Here is a 23,051-nt window from a genome sequence, read left to right on the forward strand (position 1 = left end):
TTTCTTAACATTTTTCTTCTCTCATAGGTCAAAAGCCAAAAGTTTCAGCCAATGACTTTGAGGATTTATTATCTAATCAAGGCTTTTCAGCGAAATCTGATAAAAAGGGACCAAAAACTATTGCTGAGATGAGGAAACAAGAAATGTCTAAAGATATGGACCCCTTGAAACTGAAGGTTTGTTAAACAGAGATCAACTTAAATATCAAAGATTGTACTTTGAACTACTGAGAACAAAGTAGAAGGATACATTGAAAGACAAAAAAAATTGGTAAAGTGGAGGGGGAAAGCTTTGTTTGTATTTAAATAACTGTATTTTACTATTGTGTAAGTTAATAAGCATGAACAAGTGTCAGCTTGTAATGAAGCAGTAGGACCAAGAGCATCAACTGTGTGTAAGGAATGCAAGTTCCTCTTTCTTTCAACTGAGCCTGGAATTCTTAAGAATATACCTTGTACGCTTTCTGAAACCAGAATTGTTCTTCATCTTCAGTGTTCCCAAACATCCCCTTAGCAAAGATGGACTTAACTGGTAACACCAAACTTCTAAGGAACAAGCAAATGAGAATAGCTATCTTGAGGGTGAGCACTTGCACTTAGCAGTTAGCTAGTGCTGCTTCTGTTAGTAGAAACAGGTGCCAGAATGAGGGGTGATCACCTGCTTGGACTTTTTGTTGATAATGTGACATATGATACATTTTTAGTGTTGTGAAGTCAGTGGAGTGAATAGTTATTCTAAGTCTCATGGGGATATCTGAAAGAAGTAATCTGCAGAGGTGCAAAGTGTGAAGTAAACATTAACTATTAGCGTATGTGAACCGAAAGTTCTGTACAAATCAGGTGAGGATCTTAGGAAATGAATATTGTGCTCTGACAGGGAGATAATGTAATCAACAGGTGTTTTTAATTACTCCTTTCAATTACCTTTCAATTATCTTGTCATTAATTGTACAGGGTTTTATAGTATGCAGCTATTTCAGTTTCTTTTCTAATGATAATTTCTCTACTAAGCTGATAACCGCCAGTTAATCTAGTAGCAAATGTATCATTTCTGGTTGCTAATCATCTGGATTCAAGAATGAATGTAGTAAGACAACTGGACTTGGGTGTTGAATACAACAACACCACTGTACTTGGGTCTGAATCCTGTGCAGCATGAGAGCTACATCTCTAAATAGGCAGAGAATGCTTGCATTGTTGCATTCAGTTTTTATGCATTCTGTTTTTCCCAGATTCTTGAGTGGATTGAAGGAAAGGAGAGAAATATCAGAGCATTAATATCTACTCTTCATACAGTGCTTTGGGAAGGGGAAAATAAATGGAAACCAGTTAGCATGGCAGATCTAGTAACTCCTGAACAAGTGAAGAAATACTACAGGAAAGCGGTGCTTGTAGTTCATCCAGATAAGGTGAGTGTTTTCTTCTGGTGTTTTCTCTGCAGACAAAAGGAACAGAAACTCTTTTTACCGTGCTGTACGAGTCCCTGATGGATGCTGTAGTGTTAGTTCTTGACTGGGATCCTAGATGCTTTTTGCTTCAAGTCCATTGTCTTCTGAAGTGCTGCATCTATGTTGTGCATGATTTTTCATGTAATCCTGACACAGCCCAGAATTTAACGGATAAAATTTTATCAAATAAAATATCCCCAGAAGCTAACTAGCCACTGAAATCAGTTAAGCTTGACTGGCTTCTGGCAGATCTAGTAACTACGAGACTCTGCTTTATTTCTGCCAGCTGTGTCTTTAGGTTTTCTAGGGCTATTTGCAAGCACATGAAGACCAAGGGACTGCCACAGCAAAACTGGTGGGGAAAACCCATGAAACATCCTTACTGGAAATGACTCAGCAACTGAAAAAAAAAGAATGCAATAAACATAATATTTCACTTTTTTTAAAAGTATTTTGTACATTCTCTTGCTGTATCCCAGTACAAGAAGATAGCTTCTTGCTCTCAGTTATTGTTCTAGGCTGTGCTTTAGGTATGAAGGGTGTTAAATTATACCTAATTTGAGTTTTCAAGATTACCTCTGATGGTTTAGTGAGTAGCTGTTGAAGTCCTGTGTCTGTTGCGTCCATAATAAAGAAAGAGACATCTTTCTTTCCTTTTCCTTCCCTCTTTTTTTTTCCCTGTTCCTGGCTGCACGGTTTCCTACAACTTAGTGCCATTCTTGGTGCTTTCTGCAAGACCTTTCTGAAGCATTCTTTTTTTGGACTTATCTTCTCTTCAGACACCTGGAGTTACAGCAGCACACAAAAGAGCAGTGTGCTACAGCTGGCAAAAGCCAAGCAGCATAAGGACAGAGGTGCCTTTGAGGCTTTACTTCAGTGTTATAAAGAATCTGTTGCTCTTTGCATCACGTGGAACTGCATCTTTAATTACCGTGGGGTTGGGATGGCCCGGAGGCAGGGAATCAGGAACATACTGTCTCTCTTCCTTCAAGCATGGAGACAAACAGACAGGCAGTTATGTGCAGTTAACGCTGACTGCAAACAATTTTAAGTTCAAACATTACTGTATACTGATACTACCAGGGCTGTCAGAAAGCTATTTCTAAAATGACTGGATTTTGTTTTTTGAGCTGTTAGCTGAAACATTCCCTAAGCTGTTCTTCTCATAACTAATTCTTAAGTCTTAATTATTTATGGAGTGCACTAGAGTTTGAAGTAATGTTAGGAAAACAAGGCTTTGTTTAAAACACTTGTAGCAAAATCTGGGTAAAAGAAGGCAGCGCTCTGTGCCTGAAAATGGTACTCACACTGCAGTCCAATGTTTGCTATACAAGTATACAACAAGTAAATAACAAGTAAAAAAGGTTGAGATGCTTCACAAACTACAAAGTTCCTGGCATCTTTATGCTTTTAATGTTCTTTTTGTTTTCAGGCGACAGGACAACCTTACGAGCAGTATGCCAAAATGATCTTCATGGAATTGAGTGATGCATGGTCGGAATTTGAAAACCAGGGGTCCAAGTCTCTCTTCTAAAGTTCATCTTTTTCGAACTGCTTCCAAAAACTGGAGCTGAGCATTGGTTGTGACCTGTTTGCCTATGATTTATGAAGTGCTTTTCCATGATTTCAGCACAGTTTGCAGTACACACTTAAATGTGATGACATATTTTGTAAGACAGAAGTATGAAGCATTACATAGATGCATTAAGAAAACAACTGCTCAGTACTTGAAGAAATCATGGCCTGGGGATAAACATTTTCTTTCAGATTTTATATATAGCAAAACGGAATTTTTCCATGGTCTCTGGTACACTCGGATCAATTCTAAATCATTCCAACTCTATTGATCGTTGCTTTACCTTTCTCTACCACACTTTCATTTTTTTTTTTCAGTCGTTTTGTGATTCAGTTTTGTTGTTTTGTGCCTGTCGCCTTACTTGAAGGCGATTTGATTTAGTTATCAACAGTGAATTTCTTTGGCTTGTTTCAAATCTGAAGGTGTATATTTTCATCTGTATTTTATGTAATCAATCTGATAATCCTTCTGTAAATATTTTCTGACAATACCTGTGTTCTTTACAATAAATTAATAGGTTAGCCAAAAAGACCTCAATTGTGAGGAAAGTCAACCAGGGTTGTTCCTGATGGTTTTTTTTTTAATTATTTTTTTAAATTATTCTTTACATTAGGAATCTAGAAACAAATCTTGGCTTTAAAGTCTGCATGTTCTTGCTATTTTGTTATTTATTATGAACCTTTGGAAGGCATTACTCTTACCAGTGTTTATTTTACTAATTCTTTCAATATAGTTTTCTTCTGATTTCAGTGGAACGTGCCTTCCATTGGACTTAAGATGCTCTGATAGAAATGTTTTTTCGAGACTTGACGTGGAAGCACAAAATATTTTGCTCTGTTTTGATTTCTTATGAGAAAGCTACATTACTTGTTATCATGTGGAGAGTATTTCGTATTTTGCTGCATGTCTGAATTTCTGTGTTTTTGAGATATGCATGACATCAGTGTATGTGCAAACAGGGATATATTGGTAGTGTTGTATTTCTGCTCATCCCCCTTCCATGCACCAGCTATACAAGATGAGCTAGTACAGCTTGAGAGCAGAACTTGCTGTGTTTTTTCGTCTGTATTCAGATAGCAGCTATTCACTTGATCTGGGGTAGATGAATACAGTTGACCAATGACTGTTATGCTCCGTAGCATAACAAAATGCAATCCTCAAATCAAGTTTGAAAATGTCAAAAGTCAGTGTTGTTGTATTACAGCTTGGTAGCAGTCTCTTGAAATAGTGTAGTTTGGCATTCAACTGGTAAAAATATTTTAATATTGACATTTTATCTGGTTTTCATGCTTAACTGAGAGGGAAGCTGTACTACCAAAGGTAAAATCATCTGAGCAGCATCTGAACAGGAAAGAAGAATATTATAATGCCACCTGGATAGTGTGTTGGATGCAGTTTTCCACTGCCAAGCCAGTGACCAAACTTGTGAATACAGTGTACAATTCAGTCTCTAAGCTCTGACACATTTAACTGCTTACCCAGTCTTTCATCAACAGAGTATGTACATTTGCATATATGTTCAGCTGCTATAATTTTTTTGAAGTTGGACACCTGCAGTGGATCAGGAAGGTTGCATGTTATTCAGAGTAATGGTTGCAGTTCAGCTGCGGTTTCGAAGCAGCTAGAAAGCAAGAAATCTGATGAGATTTAAGATTTTTTTTTTTCCCCTTGGGACACCTCAGCTGTCTACAGTAATGGTCTGCATCATTAGAAAGCAAAGGCTTGTGGCAGGATAAATGTCAGAGACCTGCATGTTTTTTTACAGTTCTAATGTAAACTATCTATGGTAATAAGTTTAAAAGCAGACATGGAGTGCTGTGTACAGCTGTGAGAAAGTCTTTTTAAAGAGCTGCTCTCTCGTAAGGAAAAAAATGTGAAGTCTACTTTAAATGTCCATACTACTTTCAACATGTACAAGAAACTAAACTGAGACATTTTTGTGCTCTTCTTGGACTGTGTACTATTGGGGGAAAAAAAAACACCTGAAGTTTTGGAGGAAAATATCTTCCTCTGGTTGGTAGTGTTTTTTGTATGGTAGCTACATTTCTGTGGTTTTCTTTGTCCACTCTTGTTTGCAAAAGCTTTCTTGAACATAAGAGAAGAACCTTAGGATTTCAAGTGAGCAGGGAAAACTGTGTGTGTTTTATATGGAACTGAAGATTTCTGCAATTGATTCCCCCTTTTAAATATCACGGAAACTCATGAAATCTGGCTCTTGGAATAATCTACAGCCATTTGTACAGGAACCCTGAAATTACAGTTTACTCAGCTCTGGTGTTTGGTGAAGGAGCTGTCTGGTTCACGTACGCTGCTCCTTTCTGCTTGAGTTCTAGTGAGAGGAATCTGGGAGAGGCTCAGTGTTCTGTAAACTTTTGAAGTTAAGATTTTACTGAAATGTGGCTCTGTTGCATCTTTATATTCAACTCAGTTAAATGGCACAGTTAAAGTAAATCAAAATGTTTAAATCGCCAAGATTTAAGTGATGAATGCAGTAGAGTGAAATTGTGTTTTCAGTGTAAGATAAAAGAGAAGGAAGACCATAAAAGGAGCCTCATAGTTGAAGCCTAAACTAAATTTTGTGAATTATGTGAATGTGGGAAGAAGGAACTTAAATTGTATATAGGCTTACACTGGCTTCTGATGCTAGTCTTAAATGAGAAGATAATTTGGAAGAATAATGTCTAAGAATTCTTTTTTTTATTTATCTTAAAGCAGTAATAAAAAATGGTTAAAGACAAAAAAAAAAAAAAAAAAAAAGCTCTGACTGGGAATGAGGGTTTTTCCTTCCTTGTGCTTATTGTTTATTGAGAGCTGTATCGGGTGGGTCTTGAAAGGTAGGCTTTTTGTTTGCTGCTGCTGATTACAGAGTTTGAGGTAAATGCTGGTATTGTGGGGTATGCTGAAGTTATAACCTTGTATTGTGAAGCATCTCCTGAATTCTTCGAGCAGGTCCTGATGCCTTCTAGCATGTGTTTGTTGTTACTTCATAATGACAGACTGTTGATACAGTTGATTCTTTGCAGTCTTCCATGCAGCAGAAATTAAGGGAAGAATAGAGAAGGACACCTGGGCTATAACTAAATTGTATCACAAATGTTTTCTAATTCTCTGACCTGTCCCTACTTAACCCTGATGAGGACAGGTCTAGGATAGTAGGTCTGTTCCCTGCAATTCCAATCCTTTCAGAAGTGCTCCTGACTGGTTATGGAAGGTGGCAGTAACCAGGTGCTTGGGGTTTTTGTAGAAGGTTTTATGAAGCAGGGCCTATGAAATGGTAGGGTAGATTTCCACTAGTTATTTCTGAATTAAATTGCTTATATCACTTTGTTTGTTAGGTCTGGAGAGTCTGGCAACTTCTCTTTTAGAACAGAAATCTGCAAAGAAGAGAGTTGGTGTGAAGAGTGCATGTGGCTAGGATCTGCCAAATGGAAAGAGTAACATTTTGTCCATATTGGTGTCTTTAACATTGTGCATGCCTGTCCTGTGCTTCCTAGTGCTGCCACATTTCCTTGAACTTAACAGCAGGGAAGAGAAATGAAAGCAAGCAGTTAAGCATTTACATTCCTATTAAAATCACAGAGTTGAGCTCAGTATTGTGAGTGGATATGAATTTCCAGGCATCGAGTCTGGGAAGAGAAGTTCGGTTCATCGTTATCACTTCAAGTTCAAACAGTTTACTTATTTGTCATAGCTTACTTCAGCGCCGTTGTAGCCTCTCCATTCTGTATGTGTGGATTAAGAACATTTGCTTGGACCAGTGGCAAAGTCTTTGGCATTGCACCCATGAAGGTAATGAGTGAGCATGGAAAAATGCCTTGTTTTATCTCCGTTTTCACGTTGATTGTAGAAAGTCCTTCTAAAGCTGTTTGCCAAGGACAAAGTAACAGCTCCTTCCTGAGTGCGGACCATCTCAAAGCTGCATGCAAGGGATTAACACTTTGCATGAACCAAAGCAGAGGTTGAGCATAGCTGCGATCTCAGCTGCCCTTTGGGATCGCTGGGCTGCACGAGCACTCAGATCCCACAGCCAGCCTGCAGTTTCTCAGCATTGTCAATACACTTGAGTGGTTATTGGCCATCACTTTTCTTTGCTGCTCACAAGAAATTTTCAGGGGATACATAACTGTGGAACTTTGTTGCTCCTTAGTTCTTTGTCTTAACAGTTGCAATGAATGCTTTGTAAATAGATTCAGAATAGTTCTGTACAGTTGCCTGTGCTCTGAATCTGGCATTTTCTGTCAAGAACTTGCAGGTGGTTGACCTGCAGAAGCTGTTGAAGGAATGTCTGATTTCCCATCACCTGAGTCTGTCTCTGGTGCAGAGCAGCTCCAGCTACCAGCACGTGGTGACTGGGAGTAAGGGCGGACTAAACCGAGGTGTGGTTCTCATCTTGGTGAATTTCAGTGTTTGTTTGCTCTCTTTGGGTGAGCTCATTATTGGTAGCTGCAGTTTAGGCTGCATCGAACTTCAGACATACACTCCAGAAATTTCCAGTCATTTTTATGAAGGATACATAGAAGCTTTTATTACCAAAAGAGGATTAAGAGGCATTGCGAGAACTTCTGAAACTCTTCAGTGGAATGTACTGTATTTTTGCAATGTAGACTTCTAGAAGCATTTGTCACCTCTCTGTGAGGACTTAGTTGCTGCAAAGTCCTTGCTGTAGTTACATGTACTTGTGATTGTACTTTCTATACCTGTGATTTTTCCGGCTTGGGTTGTGTGGAAGGACAGAACAGATATCAAAGTCCTCTTTTCTTGCCATCTTTCAGGAAATGCAATGTATTTTGCTACTAGTAAAATGAAAATCTGTATACCTGTATGTATATAAAGGCAATATAATCAAATAAAGCATTGTTTAAAAATAGACTTGATGTTCGGCACAATGTCCTTGAAAGAATATTTTGCTTTGAAATGTATTATGACTTAATCAATGATCAATTAAAACAAACAAAGTGACTTGACTTGTTTCATTCTTTAGCAAAGGAGAAATGTCATCTTCAGAAGGGCTTTCTCTCTCTTGATAGAGAGGAGGTCACTGCAGCATCTCCTGCGGTTTGACTGTGTCTGTGCGGGGGTGGGACAAGGTGCCCATGCAGTGCTGCTGAGGAGAGCATAAGCACAACAGCAATTGGAAGGAGACCAGGAACAAAGGGACTAGAGAGAAGAATGGAGCAGCATTTGAGAAGGGATGTGGGATGCGGTGAAGCACTGTGGATGGCAGGAATACTGGAGAAGGGAGAACTGAGCTAGCACAGTACTAGCAGGGTTCCCTGCCGTAGTGCTCATCATCAAGACAAAAATGTGGGGTCTGTCATAGTTAAGAAGAAATCATTTGCTTGCATTGAGGAAGTTTATATTAAGAAAACACAAAAACCACAGTCAAGGTGGATTATCATAGGATTTCTTCAAGGAGAAGGCTGGACAATGGGGAGGGTACTGGAGGGTATAGGACATGACTGAAGGAGGATGGATGGGACTGAAGTAAGTTCCAGACATGTAAAGTGGAGGAGACTACACAATAATGCATTAGGGATGAAGAGGAAAGGAGGATTGCGAATAATAGGGTAAGAAAAAAGAAGTATTGAAAAGCAAGCAGAAAAGCATTTGGTAAGGACCACTATTGGTGATATTGCTCATATTTTGCTTACTGCTTTGAACAGTCTGCTGAATTTGTAGGAATTTAAGCCAGGTCTTCTATGGCTTTTTCACTGAACAATCTTCCCCTGCTTTCTGTAGAACACGCTGCTCAAATGTTCCAGTGTCTTTGCAAGTTGAGAACACTGATGTGTGTTTCCAGTCCTTTACCTTAACCTTCAATGCTATATCAGTAGTCAGTTGTTTCATTCTCCATATAAAGATGCACTAACATGTATTTAGGAAAGCTGCATTGGGAAAGCAGTCCATGCCAGATGGAAATCCTGTAGTGTCAGGCTTAGGGTGGATTGTGGAGCAACAGCACATCCATACATTTAATATACCAAACACACAATGGAAGTGCATGAGCAAATAACATTGAAAAAAGGTTTGCTGCTGTAGTATGGTGGTATGCAGTGCAGCCTGCTGCAATTTGAGTCAAAGCACTCCAAATCTATGCCACAGGCCCCTTTCTTACCCCGACTCAGCCCCTCCTTGAAGGCCAGAGGAAGTTTCTGGCAGATGTTTAGCCTCTTTTTTGGCAGAACTGAGCAAAAAGCTCTGTGGGAAATGGACTGTGTAAATATGCACAGACCTCTACTGGAAAGGTAACTTTTAATACAAACTGAAAGAGATTCTTCCTTTGTCAGCCTCACCTCAATCTCTGGTAAGGTGTTGGAACAGCTAATCCTGAGAGTACGTTTACAGGCACGTGAAGGACAAGAAAATCATCAAGAGTAGTCAGTATGGATTCGCAAAGGGAAGCCCATGCCTGCCCAGCCTGATGAGTGAGGAGGGAGCAGTGACTGTTGTGAAGGCCTTACTGGAGCCCAGGTAGACACTGCTCCTCATAAGATCCTCACAGAGAAGCTGCTGAAGTGTGGGCTGAATGAGCAGACAATGAGGAGGGTCAAAATTCAGGTGGACTATGAAACCCAGAGGGTAGTGGTAAGTGGTGCAAAGTTCAGTACGAGGCCAATAAAGGGACACACTGGAACAGGCCCAACTGTATGGGCATAAAAATGACAAAGGGGCTGGAGAACCCTTCCACTGAGGAAAGGCTGAGGGAGCTGGGACTGTCCAGCCTGCAGAAAAGGAGGCTTAAAGGGGTCTTACCGATCTGTGTGAATGCCTGAAGGGAGAATGCAAAGAGACAGAGCCAGGTTCTGCTGAGTGGTGTGTGCCTAGTGCCAGAACAAGAGGCAGTGGGCGCAGACAAGAACACAAGAGGTTCCCTATGAACATTAGGCAGCACTTTTCTGCTGTGTGGGTAGAAAAGCACTGGCATAGGTTACACAGAGAGGTGATGGAGTCTCCTTGGATGTGGTTCTTGGGCAACATCCTCTGGGTGTCTCTGCTAGAAACGGGGAGGTTTAACAGATGTCCTCCACAGATCCCTCTCAAGTTCAGCTTGTCTGATGTCTCTTGTCATCCCTAAGACAGGGTTGACTGTCTTACAGGAGTGGCCTCTGCTCCTAAACAAAGTTTGGGATGTAAACAAAATAACAGTTGGGATATTCTCTGGTCTGTAATGCTTATAGCAGTCTAGAAAATTAGCAATTTTGGGGCTCACATGAATAAGGCTATCATCAGTCAGTGAACTTCTGCTTGCTTTTGGTGAGCAATAAGGCAGCAAAAGTACTGCAAACCGCACTCTCAGAATTTGGCTTCAAACAGTCTGCAATGTATTCAACAACGTATTTCTAATGTGTGTGATGAAACCCGATGTGACAGCTCATTCAACTTGTGCAGGAAGCCAATTTAAATGAAAGGCTCCTTCAAAGGTTTAAGATTGCAGCTCTTAATCCTGTTTTTTATTTATTTCCACTGTATGAAATTAACTGAAGGACACATATCTGGATTTTGAGTATGGGCCTAAACCTTGCTGGCTCTAGAAAAAGAAATGATGTGTTTGTGGAATAACTTAGAAAGTAGAGAGGAAACACGACAAGAAATAAGGGGCCTTCAGGAGACTTGATGCTGGTTCATAAAATCATAGAATGAATGATAGAACGGCCTGGCTTGAAAAGGGTCTAAAAGATCCTTCCACATAGGAGTGAAGGCAGACTTACAAAGAGCAATCCATCTACCTGGACATGTGCAAGGCCTTTTGTTTTGCCCAGCACCACATCCTTACCTCTAAATTGGAGAGATATAGATTTGAAGAGAAGACTATTGAGTGGATAAGCGATCGGTTGGATAGTCACAGCCACAGGATTGGGGTCAATGGCGCCATGTGCAAGTGGAAACTGGTCACAAGTGGTCCCCCAGGGTTCTGTCTTGGAACCAGGGCTCTTCAACATCTCTATCAATGACATAGACAGCAAGTTTGCTGATGACACCAAGCTGAGTGGTGCAGTTGACACAACAGAAGGGAGAGATACAATCCAGAAGGCCTGGATAGGCTCAAAAAGTGGACATACAAGAAGCTAATGAGATTTAACAAGACTAAGTGGAAGGTGTTGCGCTTGGGTGGAGGCAATCCCAGGCATGCATATAGACTGGGAGAAAAACTCCTTGAAAGCAATCCTGCAGAGAAGGATTTGGGGGTCCTGTTAGATGAAAAGCTGGACATTAGCCAGAAGTGCGCTCTTGCCTAGAAGCCCAACAGCATCCCAGTCTGCGTCAGCAGAGAGGTGGCAGCAGGGAGAGGGAGGGGATCATTCCCCTCTGCTGCTGCTCTGCTGCTGTGGGGCCCCATCTACAGTACTGCATCCAGGTCTGCTGCCCCCAGCAGAAGAATGTAGAAATGGGCTTCTCTGGAGTGGGTCCAGAGAGGCCACAAAGAGGATCAGAGGGAGGGAGCACTTCTCCTGTGAAGAGAGGTTGAGGGATTTGGGCTTGTTCATTCTGGAGAAAAGAAGGCTGTGGGGAGACCTCACTGTGGCCTTCCACTACTTAAGGGGGGCCTTTAAGCAAAAGAGAGAGATTGACTTTTTATGTGGTCTGATAATGATAGAACGAGGGGGGAGTGCCTTTAAACTAAAAGAGGAGAGATCTAGGTCAGATGTCAGGAAGAAATTCTTTACTCAGAGGGTGGTGAAGCCCTGGCAAAGCTGCCCAGAGAAGCTGTGGTGCCCCATCTCCTGGAGGTATTCAAGGCCAGGTTGTATGGGGCACTGGGCAGCTGAGTTGGTGGGGGGCAATCCTGCCCATGGCAGAGGGGTGGAATAAGATGATTTTTAAGGTTCTTTCCAACATAAGCCGGTCTATGATTCTTCAACAGGGATGTTAAAACTGGTATGCAAGCTGAGGGACTGCTTTCAGATTGCTGCTTCTTCTCCTTATGTGCAAGGGGCACATCTTTACCCAGGGAGGAAAGAAGCTGTACCTGAAGGCTGCAACTGGACACATGCATTTTAGGAAGATTTTTTTTTGAGCAGGATCGCTCACTCTGTTGGTCCCAAGCAACAGCCACTCACTGCCCAAGTGCTGAGATGTGCATGACCAGCTGCATGGGCAGAGCTGATGTATTTGTTACAGGTTGAAGTGAAATGAGTGAAATGGTAACAAATGTGTGAAGTTTTGCAGAAGCCTTGCATCCTCAGCTCATTATAGTCGTACCTCTGAGCTGGAGATGAATTTCCAGCTATAATGGGCTGGGGTGGTGAGACACTGCAACAGATAGCCCAGACAGGTTGTGGATACCACCTCCCGTGAGGCATTCAAGGCCAGGGTGGATGGGCTTCGAGTGACCTGGTGCAGTGTAAGGTGCCCCTTCCTGTAGCAGGGGGGTTGTAGGGACCTTAGTCTGCTTTCCCTGGCGCAGGCCTCTTTCCTCTGCCTGTCCTTGCCCCCTCAGGCCCCATAGCAGTCGGAGGGGAGGTGGCAGGGCAGGAGCTGTCCCGAGCTGGCCTTACTGAGGGCAAGCGGCTGGAGTTAATCCTCAGAAGGAATTGCGCTTTTTGATTGCCATCTGCTGGTAGAAGGACTTGCATGACCATTTCAAGTGGTGCTGCACAGTGCTTTGCAGCCAAAGTGGTGTCACTAAACAAGAGTCCAGATGGCCAAGAAGGCCAATGGCATCTTGGCTTGTATCAAAAATAGTGCAGCTAGCAGGAGCAGGGAGGTGACCGTTCCTCTGTACTCTGCTCTGGTGAGGCCACAACTCAAATACTGCATTCAGTTTTGGGTCCCTCACTGCAAGAAAGACACTGAGGCCGTGGAGGGTGTTCAGAGAAGGACAATGAAGCTGTGAGGAGTCTGGAGCACAGGACTTATGAGGAGCAGCTCAGAGAGCTGGGGTTGTTCAGTCTGGAGAAAAGGAAGCTTGGGGGAGTCCTTATTGCTCTCTACAACTCCTGAAAGGAGGCTATGGTGAGGTGGAGGTTGGCCTCGTCTCCAGCATGACTGCAATAGGATGAGAGGGAATGGCCTTAAGTTGCATCAGGGCTGGTTCAGGGTGGTTCAGTTTGAATATTGGGAAAAACAACTCTTCAGAGAGAGCGGTGATGCACTGGAGCAGGCTGCCAAGGGAGTCACCGTTCCCGGAGGTGTTCAAGAGCTGTGTGGATGTGGCAGGAGTGGCCTGGTGGTTAGACTTAGTGATCTGAGTAGTGTTTTCCAGCCTTAGTGACATTTGTGTTTCTAGGAATGCCGCAGCAGAGGGGCTGCTTTGTGATATCTGAATGGATAGATCTGGAGGGCAGCAGGACATCCAGAAGGAGGAAGCACCTGGCTCAGGCATCCAGACCACCGCAAGCGGATGTGAAATGGTGGTGAGGCTTTTCAGAATCACCTTTTCCCAGGTAGTTGCAAGCACTGTGCAGCCTCATAGTAAAGACCAATATCCTGCTGTTGTTCCTATCCCCCATCACAAATGCCACGAAATTCATCTTCTCAGAATGTAAAGTACTTAACTGCTGAATTAAGATCTGCCTGGGAAAAGTTCCTGTCTGAAGAAGGACACCAGTTTGTAAGAATTTTTTTTTCCGTGTTTGCCTTTATGCAAGAAGGTATAAAAGTTACAGCAGTTCATGGGAAGTTGATATCAGCTAGGCCTTAAAAGCTAAATTTGAGATTTACTTGCAGGAACGGCTGGAAAATGCATCATTAATGTGAGCAAAAATCTTGTGTATGGTAAATAAAATTAGAGGAGCTTCAACTTCTAATTCTGTTGCTGTGAAGTGTAATGTAGCTGCTTCCACTGAGAAATGATAAATGCTCTTCTTTAATTTCAGTTCTTTGCAAATAGTATTAAAAGATTACTTCTGATGCTGGAAGATCAGCATGTTCTAGAAGATGAGCATCGGCTGGAAAAAATCTGCTACCATGATCCATAATGATATTTAATATTTACTCTTCACTACAGAAAGATTGACATGCAAATGTATATCCCAAAGGCTTTTTTTTCCTAGCACAAGTGTTTGCTATGTTTGCTATTTGTTCAGAAGCATACAAGGAAGGATTTGGTAAAAGACCGCCTTGTCTGAGAATCTGAAACTCAGCTTCAGGCCCAGAGGGAACCGGGGGGAATATTTATATCCCTTTGTTGGACCACTTACAGGAAAAGGCATGCACTCCCTCACAGCTCCTGCCTGTATCCAGCACCTAGCCCTTCTCTTGAAGATACCTCAGGGCTCACCATTAAAGTTCTCCTGGAGCCTCTTTAGGAGAGCTTGGAGAAGTGGTGTGTGGCTGAGAGGAAGCATGACAAAGCATGCTGCGGGCAGTCAAGCATGCTAGCAGCGCTGCTGCAGCCCTGTGTGAGCCTGGGTGCACCCTGGCTTCTCAGATGCTTCTCCAGCATGAGAAAGGAAGAAATGGAAGGAGCTGAAGCTTCAGAGCGAAAAGCTCACCCAAAGAGGAATTATGTTTCCCTTCTAGCACTAAGGAACTGACTAACATCTTGCTTTAGTGCTTTCTCTTTGCTGCTCATTGGTGTCCTGTGTACTTTGCCAGGAGAAATGCAGTGTTGATGACAAATAATTTCTTCCTTCTTCTTGGGTACAACTAAGATTATCTTCATATGCTTCAACTCCATACTTGCTCTTTCCTGTAGGTCTATGAGGTTACCATAAATGCTTAGATTTGCTGTATCTTTGCATATAGCATGAGTTCTCAGGAAGGGAGAACAAAATAAACAACACTTAAGCTAAAGAAGGTGGGCAATAGTGCAATGAAAAGAAGCTCAAAACCACAGGGCAAAGAGCAGGCCCCTGGCCACATCGCAGTGTTACTGTCACAGGAAAGTCAAATGGGACATGATTCCCTGATCCTAGGGTGAATCAGAGACGTGGGTGACATATCAGAACTCCAGTCGTAGATATGGCTGAAATCAAGCCAAATCAAGCTAGGTTCAGAACCTGACAAACGCTCAGGACTAGTGTAGTGAGTCACTGTTTTAAAGCTCAGGACCTGTTAAAAGTGTGGCTGAGCACTGGTGGAGGTGTGAGGCAGAGGAGGGTTTGAGGGTCTCCAAGGCATTAGCAGTGGGCTCTCCTCCCAGTAGGAGTGACGAGTCAGAAACTTGTGCTTTGCACTTCTCCTCTCTGCTGAAGAGCAGAATAAATATTGTAGGGCTACAAAGATACAGCTGAGCTGCCCAAATAATCCTCTAATAAATTATGTAACAAGAAAATGAATTCAGTAGATCAGCTGTTTACACTGCACTATAACTGATCCCTAGCAAATAACATTCATTTAAGCATCTTTCCTGTTCTCATATTTGCTAAAACGGACCTTTCGGCCCTAGGGGCACTGAGGATAAGGTGGCATGAGCTCTTCCCTCTCCTCTCCTTGCAACATCTGCAGAGTCACCAGGACTAGCTGCATCTTGATGGCTAGTCAAACCATGGGGCTTACCATGAGCCTGAGGGGCTGCAGCTGTGCAGAGTGGTGCTGGAAGTGCAGAAATGACACCTCTACTGCTGCTGTGGGCTCAACACACATCTGGCACAGAGTTAGCTCAGTAACTTGCAGGGAGTACTGCTTGCAGCAGTGTGTTCCAGGATTTGTTGGTACTGCAGCAGAAGTGGGGCAGCCTGGAGGAGCTGGGTACCACTGAGTGGGCTCCCAGAGCCCTGAACCTGAGGCATGCATTGCAGATGCGCAGTGTGTGGCCCTGGTAGCCTGCATGCTGCTCACCTAGCCCTAGCTCCACTTGCCTGGCAGAGCTCACAACATTTGCCTCAGTGGCACCAGTACAGAGCAGACCTTGATGTTTTTGGAAAATTCGCCAGTATACCCTTTGTGACAACAGCAGCATTGGCACAGGAGCAACTAACCTTGCAAACACTGTTTCAGTAGGTCAGCATCAGGGAAGTGCCTCCAGAGATCAATGTGGTGGCAGTATAATCTTTTAGACGATGGGGCAGGAGCTTAAGTTGAATCAGGTGTCTTCATCCAGTCCTCTGCAGGCAGTTGCCCTCCTGTTTCCAGTGATTCCCTCTATGCTTGACAGAGCAGAAGAATGAGTCCATTTTTGCTGAAGTCCTGCAAATCCTGGCTGAACATGCTGGGGAGGGAGATGATCAGTACCCCTGCTTCTCCTCCTCTCACAGCAGCTGCAAGTGGATGACATCATTCTTCTTATGGCCATAAGCTGCACTTCTTGTATTAAATCTTCTGCATGCCATTCTGCAAAATGCACCTCTGCCTCCTATAGCTAGGCAGTCTGGTCCCTTCTCTCCTGCTCCCCTGAGTGTGAGGGTTGCTCAGAGCCATTTGGCCCCAGAGTTGGCTTTGTGTATTGGTGTGGTGCTTGTTCAGCTACTAATATCACAGAGCCGATGTGATATGGGTGATGTGCCCTGCAGGGTCTGGGCAGTGGGATGTGGCTGGCAGCATCTCCATCGGACATTTGCATACAGAATCATGTGTCTCCCCACACTCTCTGACTGCCCCTCAGAGTACACAGAAACTGAATTTGTTAACAGAATGTTTGAAATATATGGGACACGTTGCCTGCTGCATCACCTACTACACTGCAAGGAGGGCTTTGGTAGCTGCAAAATAAGATAAACCAAGCAGACTTACATTGCTACGGGTGGACAAATGGAGAGTAAGGGTTCTGCATAATAAAAACATGATGTTAGATTACTCATGAAATAATTAGCATCTCCAACTGTGCTCTCATTTCAGACAAAACTGAGAAATGCAACAAGATGGACAGAAAATGATAAGTTCTTCATCTGCAACAAAGCACTTTAACTGAACCAGATAAATCCAGACGTTTACTCCCACTCCAACAGAAATGACCACCTACCCAGAGAGAAATATTGTGGGAGAAACCACAACAGAGATGGAAGAAAAAACTTCCCACAAGCAGTGATTACATGAAGGGGACTTCAGGCAGTTCTTGCTGCTCTAGAGTAGCTAACTGTATGAAAATAGGAAGTTTGAAGGCAACTTGTAGAGGTACTCATGGCTGCTAACACTTCAGTTTTCATTTTGATCCACTTCAGTCTCCCCTCTCAGAAAATGCCTTTGACTTCAGGTTTCCTTTTGGTTACCTGCAGCTTCTGGCTAATGCAAGGAAAACTATCTTCTTTGTGTTTAAACTTTCCTGCTGAGTTTGACAGAGGTGAGTGTTTTTCTTCTTATCCATTTTTAGAGCTTCAGTTTGAAGTTTCATATGAGGGAATGGTTTTCTATCATGGAAATGTTCAATACATTCAACCTAACTGGAGTTCTTTGAGGAGCATCTCACATAGTGAAGGTCTCCCTGCCTCCCTGCACATGCATTTGAAGCTGACATGGGACTACGCATTCATATGAAGGTGAAAAGCATGCTTTCCCTCATATGTAGGTGTGCCTACAGTAAAAAGTGGAGACTTTAGGCTGTAACACTAGGAATCTGGAAGAAGTTGAGGCTGCTGCGTCTCCACTGCCTGCTCTGCTCCTCATCTTCCTGGCTGCAGTCAATTACATGTGATGTGAACAAAATTTGATTTATTTCTCTGCACAAGACTACAATGGTCAGGTGCAGAGCTGCATGGTGTTTGTCCCACATACAACAGTACTCCTTTTTCAGGATCTTACTTCTTGCTGCCCTCATCCTCCCCTTTTCTAGCTTAATACACTCCCACATAAAGCAATTCAATCCTAACTCCTTCTTTTCCACTGAGTGCAGTTCTGCTAACCCTATATGCACACTTGGTCTTTCTGATACTTTCACCCGTGCAGTCACTGTCCTCTCTGCTATTACTCATGCTATTTTTCCACTCTGTAACTTTGATTGCTGGGGAATCTTTTGACTGAAAAGGACTTGAAGAAGACTCAGCAGCTCCCAGGGAGGATGTTCCACTACTTTCTTCCCATACCAGACATAAGACATGCTGCCTGCACATCTCCTAGCTACTGCTCACTTTGGGCCTAACTACAACTCACTTCTCTGCAAAGCACTCAACCACCAGCATCAGCATTGGAGCTGTGGCTCTCCAGGTCCCACCCTACTCAAAGCAAGAGCTGATGGGCCTTGGATATGTCTGAGGACCTCTGCCTTTTCAGAGAGGTTCAGCTGTGCACTGTTCCTCTATGATGCACATCTCAATGCAACTCAGCTGAGGAGGAGGGCAGGTAATCAGTGCTGAACCTTATACTACTGAGTGCTGCACAGCAGTATTTCTCTCTGAGATATGAAGCCCTGCTCCTCCACTGCTGGGAACTGGTTCCTGCTAGAAGGCTTTTCCTCAGGCTGGTGGAGCAAAAACCCCAGGGAAAATCCACTGCTTTCTCTTCCTCCCTGCTTGATGAGGTGTGTTTGACAAAGAGATTTGGATATCTACCAGGCAACAGCAGGTTTTCTTTTGGCCTACACAAAGGAGCATGTTTCTCACCACATGCTTGAAACACTGTTTTTTTTTATTTAATTTATATTTAATTACAGAACCACAGAATATCCTGAGTCCCACAATGATTGTTGATTCCAATTCCTGGCTCCACACAGGATCACCCCAAATTCAAATCCTATGCCTGAGAGCATTGTCCAAATGCTCCTTGAACTCCAGTGGGCCAAGGGCCATCATCACTGCATTAATCAGACACAGGTTCTTCTCTGGAAGGGACTCTCTGCACCAGAGAGGAGAAGAGCTGAATGATGCAGACCAATCAGTCCTCCTGCAGAGACCCCATTGTTCACCTGGACAGCTTTTCCCTTGAGTGCTGAAGCCTACTCATGACCCGAAGATTTCTGTGAGGGCCAGTGCACAGCTCAGTAGTAGCCTAGTACTATGCTGATAGCACAATAGCCCATAAGACAAAATTCCTTTTAGTTCCTATTCATTGTATAGGAAAAGCCTAAAGCTGTTTGACAAGTCTTTCGGTTTGTTCTTGATCCTGGTGTGTAGATTGATCATGGGAAGCCTCAGGGAGCAGAGATGACACTCATGTTCAGTTGTTGCTAGCAGGCACTACAAGCCAAGCAGCCCCTAAAAACAATTCTATAAACTCACTAACTCCTCACCACCCCCTCACATCTGTCACCTAGTAGCTCACAAAATTTCCTTTCTGCTGGTGGGAATAAATGTGCTTTTTTCCTTCTCTTTTAAGTAGGTTTCTAGGTAGGAGTAAGTTGCACAGAAACCAAAATCCCAGTGGTTCCTGCACTGATTTTGATGTAAGACAGCAACTTACATGACACACTGCCTTCCCAGGTGCACCTGCATGGCACGTGGATCAGCAAGATGCTGGTGGGTGGGAGAAAGATGCAAAGGCTTTTGGTGCAGTACAGCTGGGTTGAAACACAAATGTGTCTTGAAATATGCCTTCTTTGCTGACTACCTGTAGCTATCATTACCATAGGAGTGCTTGAAATTTATTTTAAAAATTGATCTCAAGCATAACCAGGCCTTTCACACAAGCCACTGTTATGATGAACAAAAGGGAGATAAACAACAGCTGCAGAGGAGGGAATATTCCCTGAATGCACCCTGGGATATGGGAACACAGTTCCCACCACTTTGGCAGCCCAGGTGCAATATTTCTGATGAACTGGACAATTTGCAAAGTTGTTTAGAATCATAGAATATCCTGAGTTGGAAGGAACTCACAAGGACCACCGAGTCAAACCCTTGGCTCCGCACAGTACTGCTCAAAACTCAAACCCTATGTGTGAAAGTGGTGTCCAAACATTCCCTGAGCTCCAGCAGCTCAGGGCCGTGCCCACTGCCCTGTGCAGCCCGTTCCATGCCCACCGACCCTTTCCCTGACCCCCAGCTGCCCCTCCCCTGACACAGCTCCATGCCGTTCCCTCGGGCCCTATCACTGTCACACAGCACAGAGCTCAGCGCTGCCCTCCGCTCCCTGTGAGGAGCTGCAACCGCCATGAGGGCTCCTTGCAGCTCCTCTGCTCTGTGCTGAGCACACCAAGGGACCTCAACCGCTCCCCACAGAACCTTCTGTGCCCTCAGAACCTTCTCCATCCTCATAGCTCTCCTTTGGACCCTCTAATAGCTTTATGTCCTTAAATAGTGGCACTCAAACCTGCACTCGGTGCACAAGGCGAGGCCACACCACACAGAGCTTCCCTCGCCCAGCAGTGCTGGGCCTGCTGCACCCCAGGGTACACCTGGCCCTCTTTGCTGCCAGGGTGCACTGCCAGCTCAGGTTCAGTTTGCCACCAACCAGAATGCCCTGATCCCTTTCTGCGGAGCTGTTCTCCAGCCCTTCGCCCCCCATTCTGTACACAGAGCCAGGGCTGCCCCATCCCACTGCACAGCTCTGCATTGCTCTTCTTCAGCAGATGGTGACCACCCTCGAATTTGTCCTGATCTTGCTGCAAAGCCTTTCTACCCTCGAGGGAGTCAACGCTCCTCCCACTTTAGCGTCATCCACAAATTTACTCCAGATAACTTCCAGATTTTTATTGGAATTAACAGTGAAAACACAGAAGAGAATGGGCCCTAAAATGGAGCCCTGTAGAACCTCACTGGTGGCAAGTAGGGCAACCGTCAGCCCATAGTCTTCCTTCACCCAGCACAGCCATGTTTTGCTTGTCACAAGACACTCTTATGGGCACTGTGGCCACGTAATGTCACAAGCCACCTCCCTGCCAACCACTATTGATACGGGGACCCTGAGAACAGAACCCCAGTTGCTGACTGGTTTGTGTCATGGAAGCACCTATCTGTGAGCGGGAGCTACAGAGAGAGCCTCCTCTCCCATTCTAGGAGCATTTGTGGAAGAGGATGGATCCTCCTCCACCAAAGAAGCCTCGGCTTCTCGAGAGCAGCAGCGAGCCGGAGCCAATGGATGTAGATCCTCCGGAGAGCGATGTTGAACCTATGCAGGTGGATCCACCTTCATCAGGCCCAGGCAAGCAATATAACCCCATGCTTGCCTGGAGACGTCACTACATCCATTGGCGGTACAGCAGGGGCTCTCGGTTTCCATCTCGGTGTTGAAGAGTCACCATCAGCCAGAGAGCCTCTGGGCCAGCTGCTGCTCTCTGTAACCCCTTCTTCCCTGTGCCCCATCCTCATCCTTCCCCAAGACCTCTCACCTCTTTCTTCCCGAGCTCTGAGGCAAAAGGAAGCACTGGGACTGCTGTCATCTATGCTTCTGCACTGGGACAATGGGAGGAATCCAGCGGACGGCCCCAAGCTCCCTGTGGCCTCCAGGCAAGTCCCGAGGAAGAGAGCAGGACTGGGACTGCATTGGGACCAGGAGGAATGCAGCGGATAGCCCCAAGCTCCCAGCGACTTCCAGGCAGCATCAGACAAGGTAGAGAGGCAGCTTTCCATTAGAGAAGTGGAAGGCTTTTGTTTGGTTGGGAAGAAGGGATGGCATTCAGCACGAAGTTCCTTCCAGGTGCTCCCTGAGGACTTTTGTTTCAAAACCAGACAATAAACTATTGAAAAGAACAGTGCAGAATAGTAATTATAATAAAAACCGAAAGTTTTGTTCTAAAGCAAAACCATTAAGTGCCTCTCTGTTTCTGGTACTTTGGAGTCTGCTCTGGGCCTCCTGGGTCCCCTCTGCTCTCCCCAGAGGGAACAACATGTGGGAAAAGTACACTGAGGCTCCTGAAAACACTGCAACAGCCACTGGGATGGAAGGGGACAGATCTGCAGAGAGCAGGCCCGCAGCATTACTGATGCTGAGGCACAGAGGTGCCACCCTATTAGCAATACTTCCTTCAGGGTTGAAGTGCACACAAGGTGTTGTCCCCTTCCAACCATTTTTGAGCTGAACTTCTCAACAGAGCAAGGCCGAGACAGTGTCTTGTAAGCAGCAGGTGAAGTGCAGGGTCTGCACCTGGGTTACCAGCTGAGGGATGTAAGGAGAGATCACAACCCAGCCAGAAAGGAGCTGGAGGTACTGGGGGATGGCAACCAGACGTGTGCCAGCAACGTGCCCTTGCATCCCAGAAAGCCAACAGTATCCTGGGCTGCATCAAAAGCAGTGTGGCCAGTAGGGCGAGAGGTGATCCATTGAGGAGAGATACTGTGCTGGACCTCATTCTCACCACCAAGAAGGGGCTTGCTGGGAACATGAAGGTCAAAGGCAGCCTTGGTTGCAGGGACCACATAACGGTGAAGCTGAAGATCCTCAGGGCAGGGATGAGAGCATACAGCAAGGTCACAAGCACAGACTTCAGGAGAGCAGGCTTTGGCCTTTTTAAGGATCTACTTATTAGTGTGTGATGAGATAGAACCCCTGGAACAAAGCAGGGCCAAAGAGAGCTGGTTAGTATTCAAGGGTCACCTCTTCCGAGCTGAGCCAACAAAGAAGTAGGGCAAAAAGGCCAAGAAGCTTGCATAGATCAGCAAGGAACTCCAGGCCAAATTCAAATGCAAGTATGAAACCTTGTGTTTGAAGGCTGGAAGCAAGGACTGAAACTAGCCAGAGATGTCAGGGGCAACAACTGCCTCTGCAAGTATGTCAGCACTGGAAGGAAGACTAAGGAAAATGCAGGCCCTCTGCTGAAAGAGATATGAGACCTGGTTATATGGAAAAGTGAAAAGGCTGAGGTACTTCATCTGCCTTCTTTGCCTCAGTCTTTACCAGCAAGACTGACCTCAGGAACTCTCAGTCCCAGAGGCCAGTTTGAAGGGCTGCAGTGAGGAAGATGACCAGGTCAAGGAACACTTGAGCAAACTGGGCCGTGGGCTCTGATGGGATGTACCTACGAGTGCTGAGGGAGCTAGTGGATGTGACTGCAAGGCCATGCTAGATAACATTTGCTCACTGCAGCACCTGGAAGAGGTGTCCAAAGAGTAGAGGAAAGCAAATGTCATTCCCATCTTCAGGAAGGAGGACCTGGGGAACTACAGGTTGTTCAGCCTCAGCTTGGTGCTAGAAAGGTGATGCAGGATCTAATTCTGAAAAGCATTTCCAACACAAGATGGACAAGAAAATCATCAAAGTAGTCAGCATAGATTCCCTGAGGGGAAATAATGCCTGACGTGCTTGTAAGCTTCTACAATGACACAATCAGCCTGATGGTCT

General features: G+C 44.5%; 1 protein-coding gene across 2 annotated transcripts in view; it reads left to right on the forward strand.

Moving 5' to 3' along the window:
• GAK (cyclin G associated kinase) overlaps positions 1–7,982 on the forward strand; it is a 66,837-nt gene extending 58,855 nt beyond the window's left edge. For both annotated transcript variants that reach the window (XM_085213012.1, XM_031557161.2), the window contains 3 exons: positions 28–176; positions 1,232–1,408; positions 2,880–7,982. In XM_085213012.1, the coding sequence (XP_085069138.1) occupies positions 28–176; positions 1,232–1,408; positions 2,880–2,981 (428 nt within the window). In that variant the 3' untranslated portion in view covers positions 2,982–7,982. The remainder of the gene's footprint in view (positions 1–27; positions 177–1,231; positions 1,409–2,879) is intronic.
• Positions 7,983–23,051: the final 15,069 nt, after the last annotated feature.

This window comes from Meleagris gallopavo, chromosome Z, assembly GCF_905368555.1.
Source record: "Meleagris gallopavo chromosome Z, MGAL_WU_HG_1.1, whole genome shotgun sequence".
Classification (NCBI taxonomy): domain Eukaryota; kingdom Metazoa; phylum Chordata; class Aves; order Galliformes; family Phasianidae; genus Meleagris; species Meleagris gallopavo.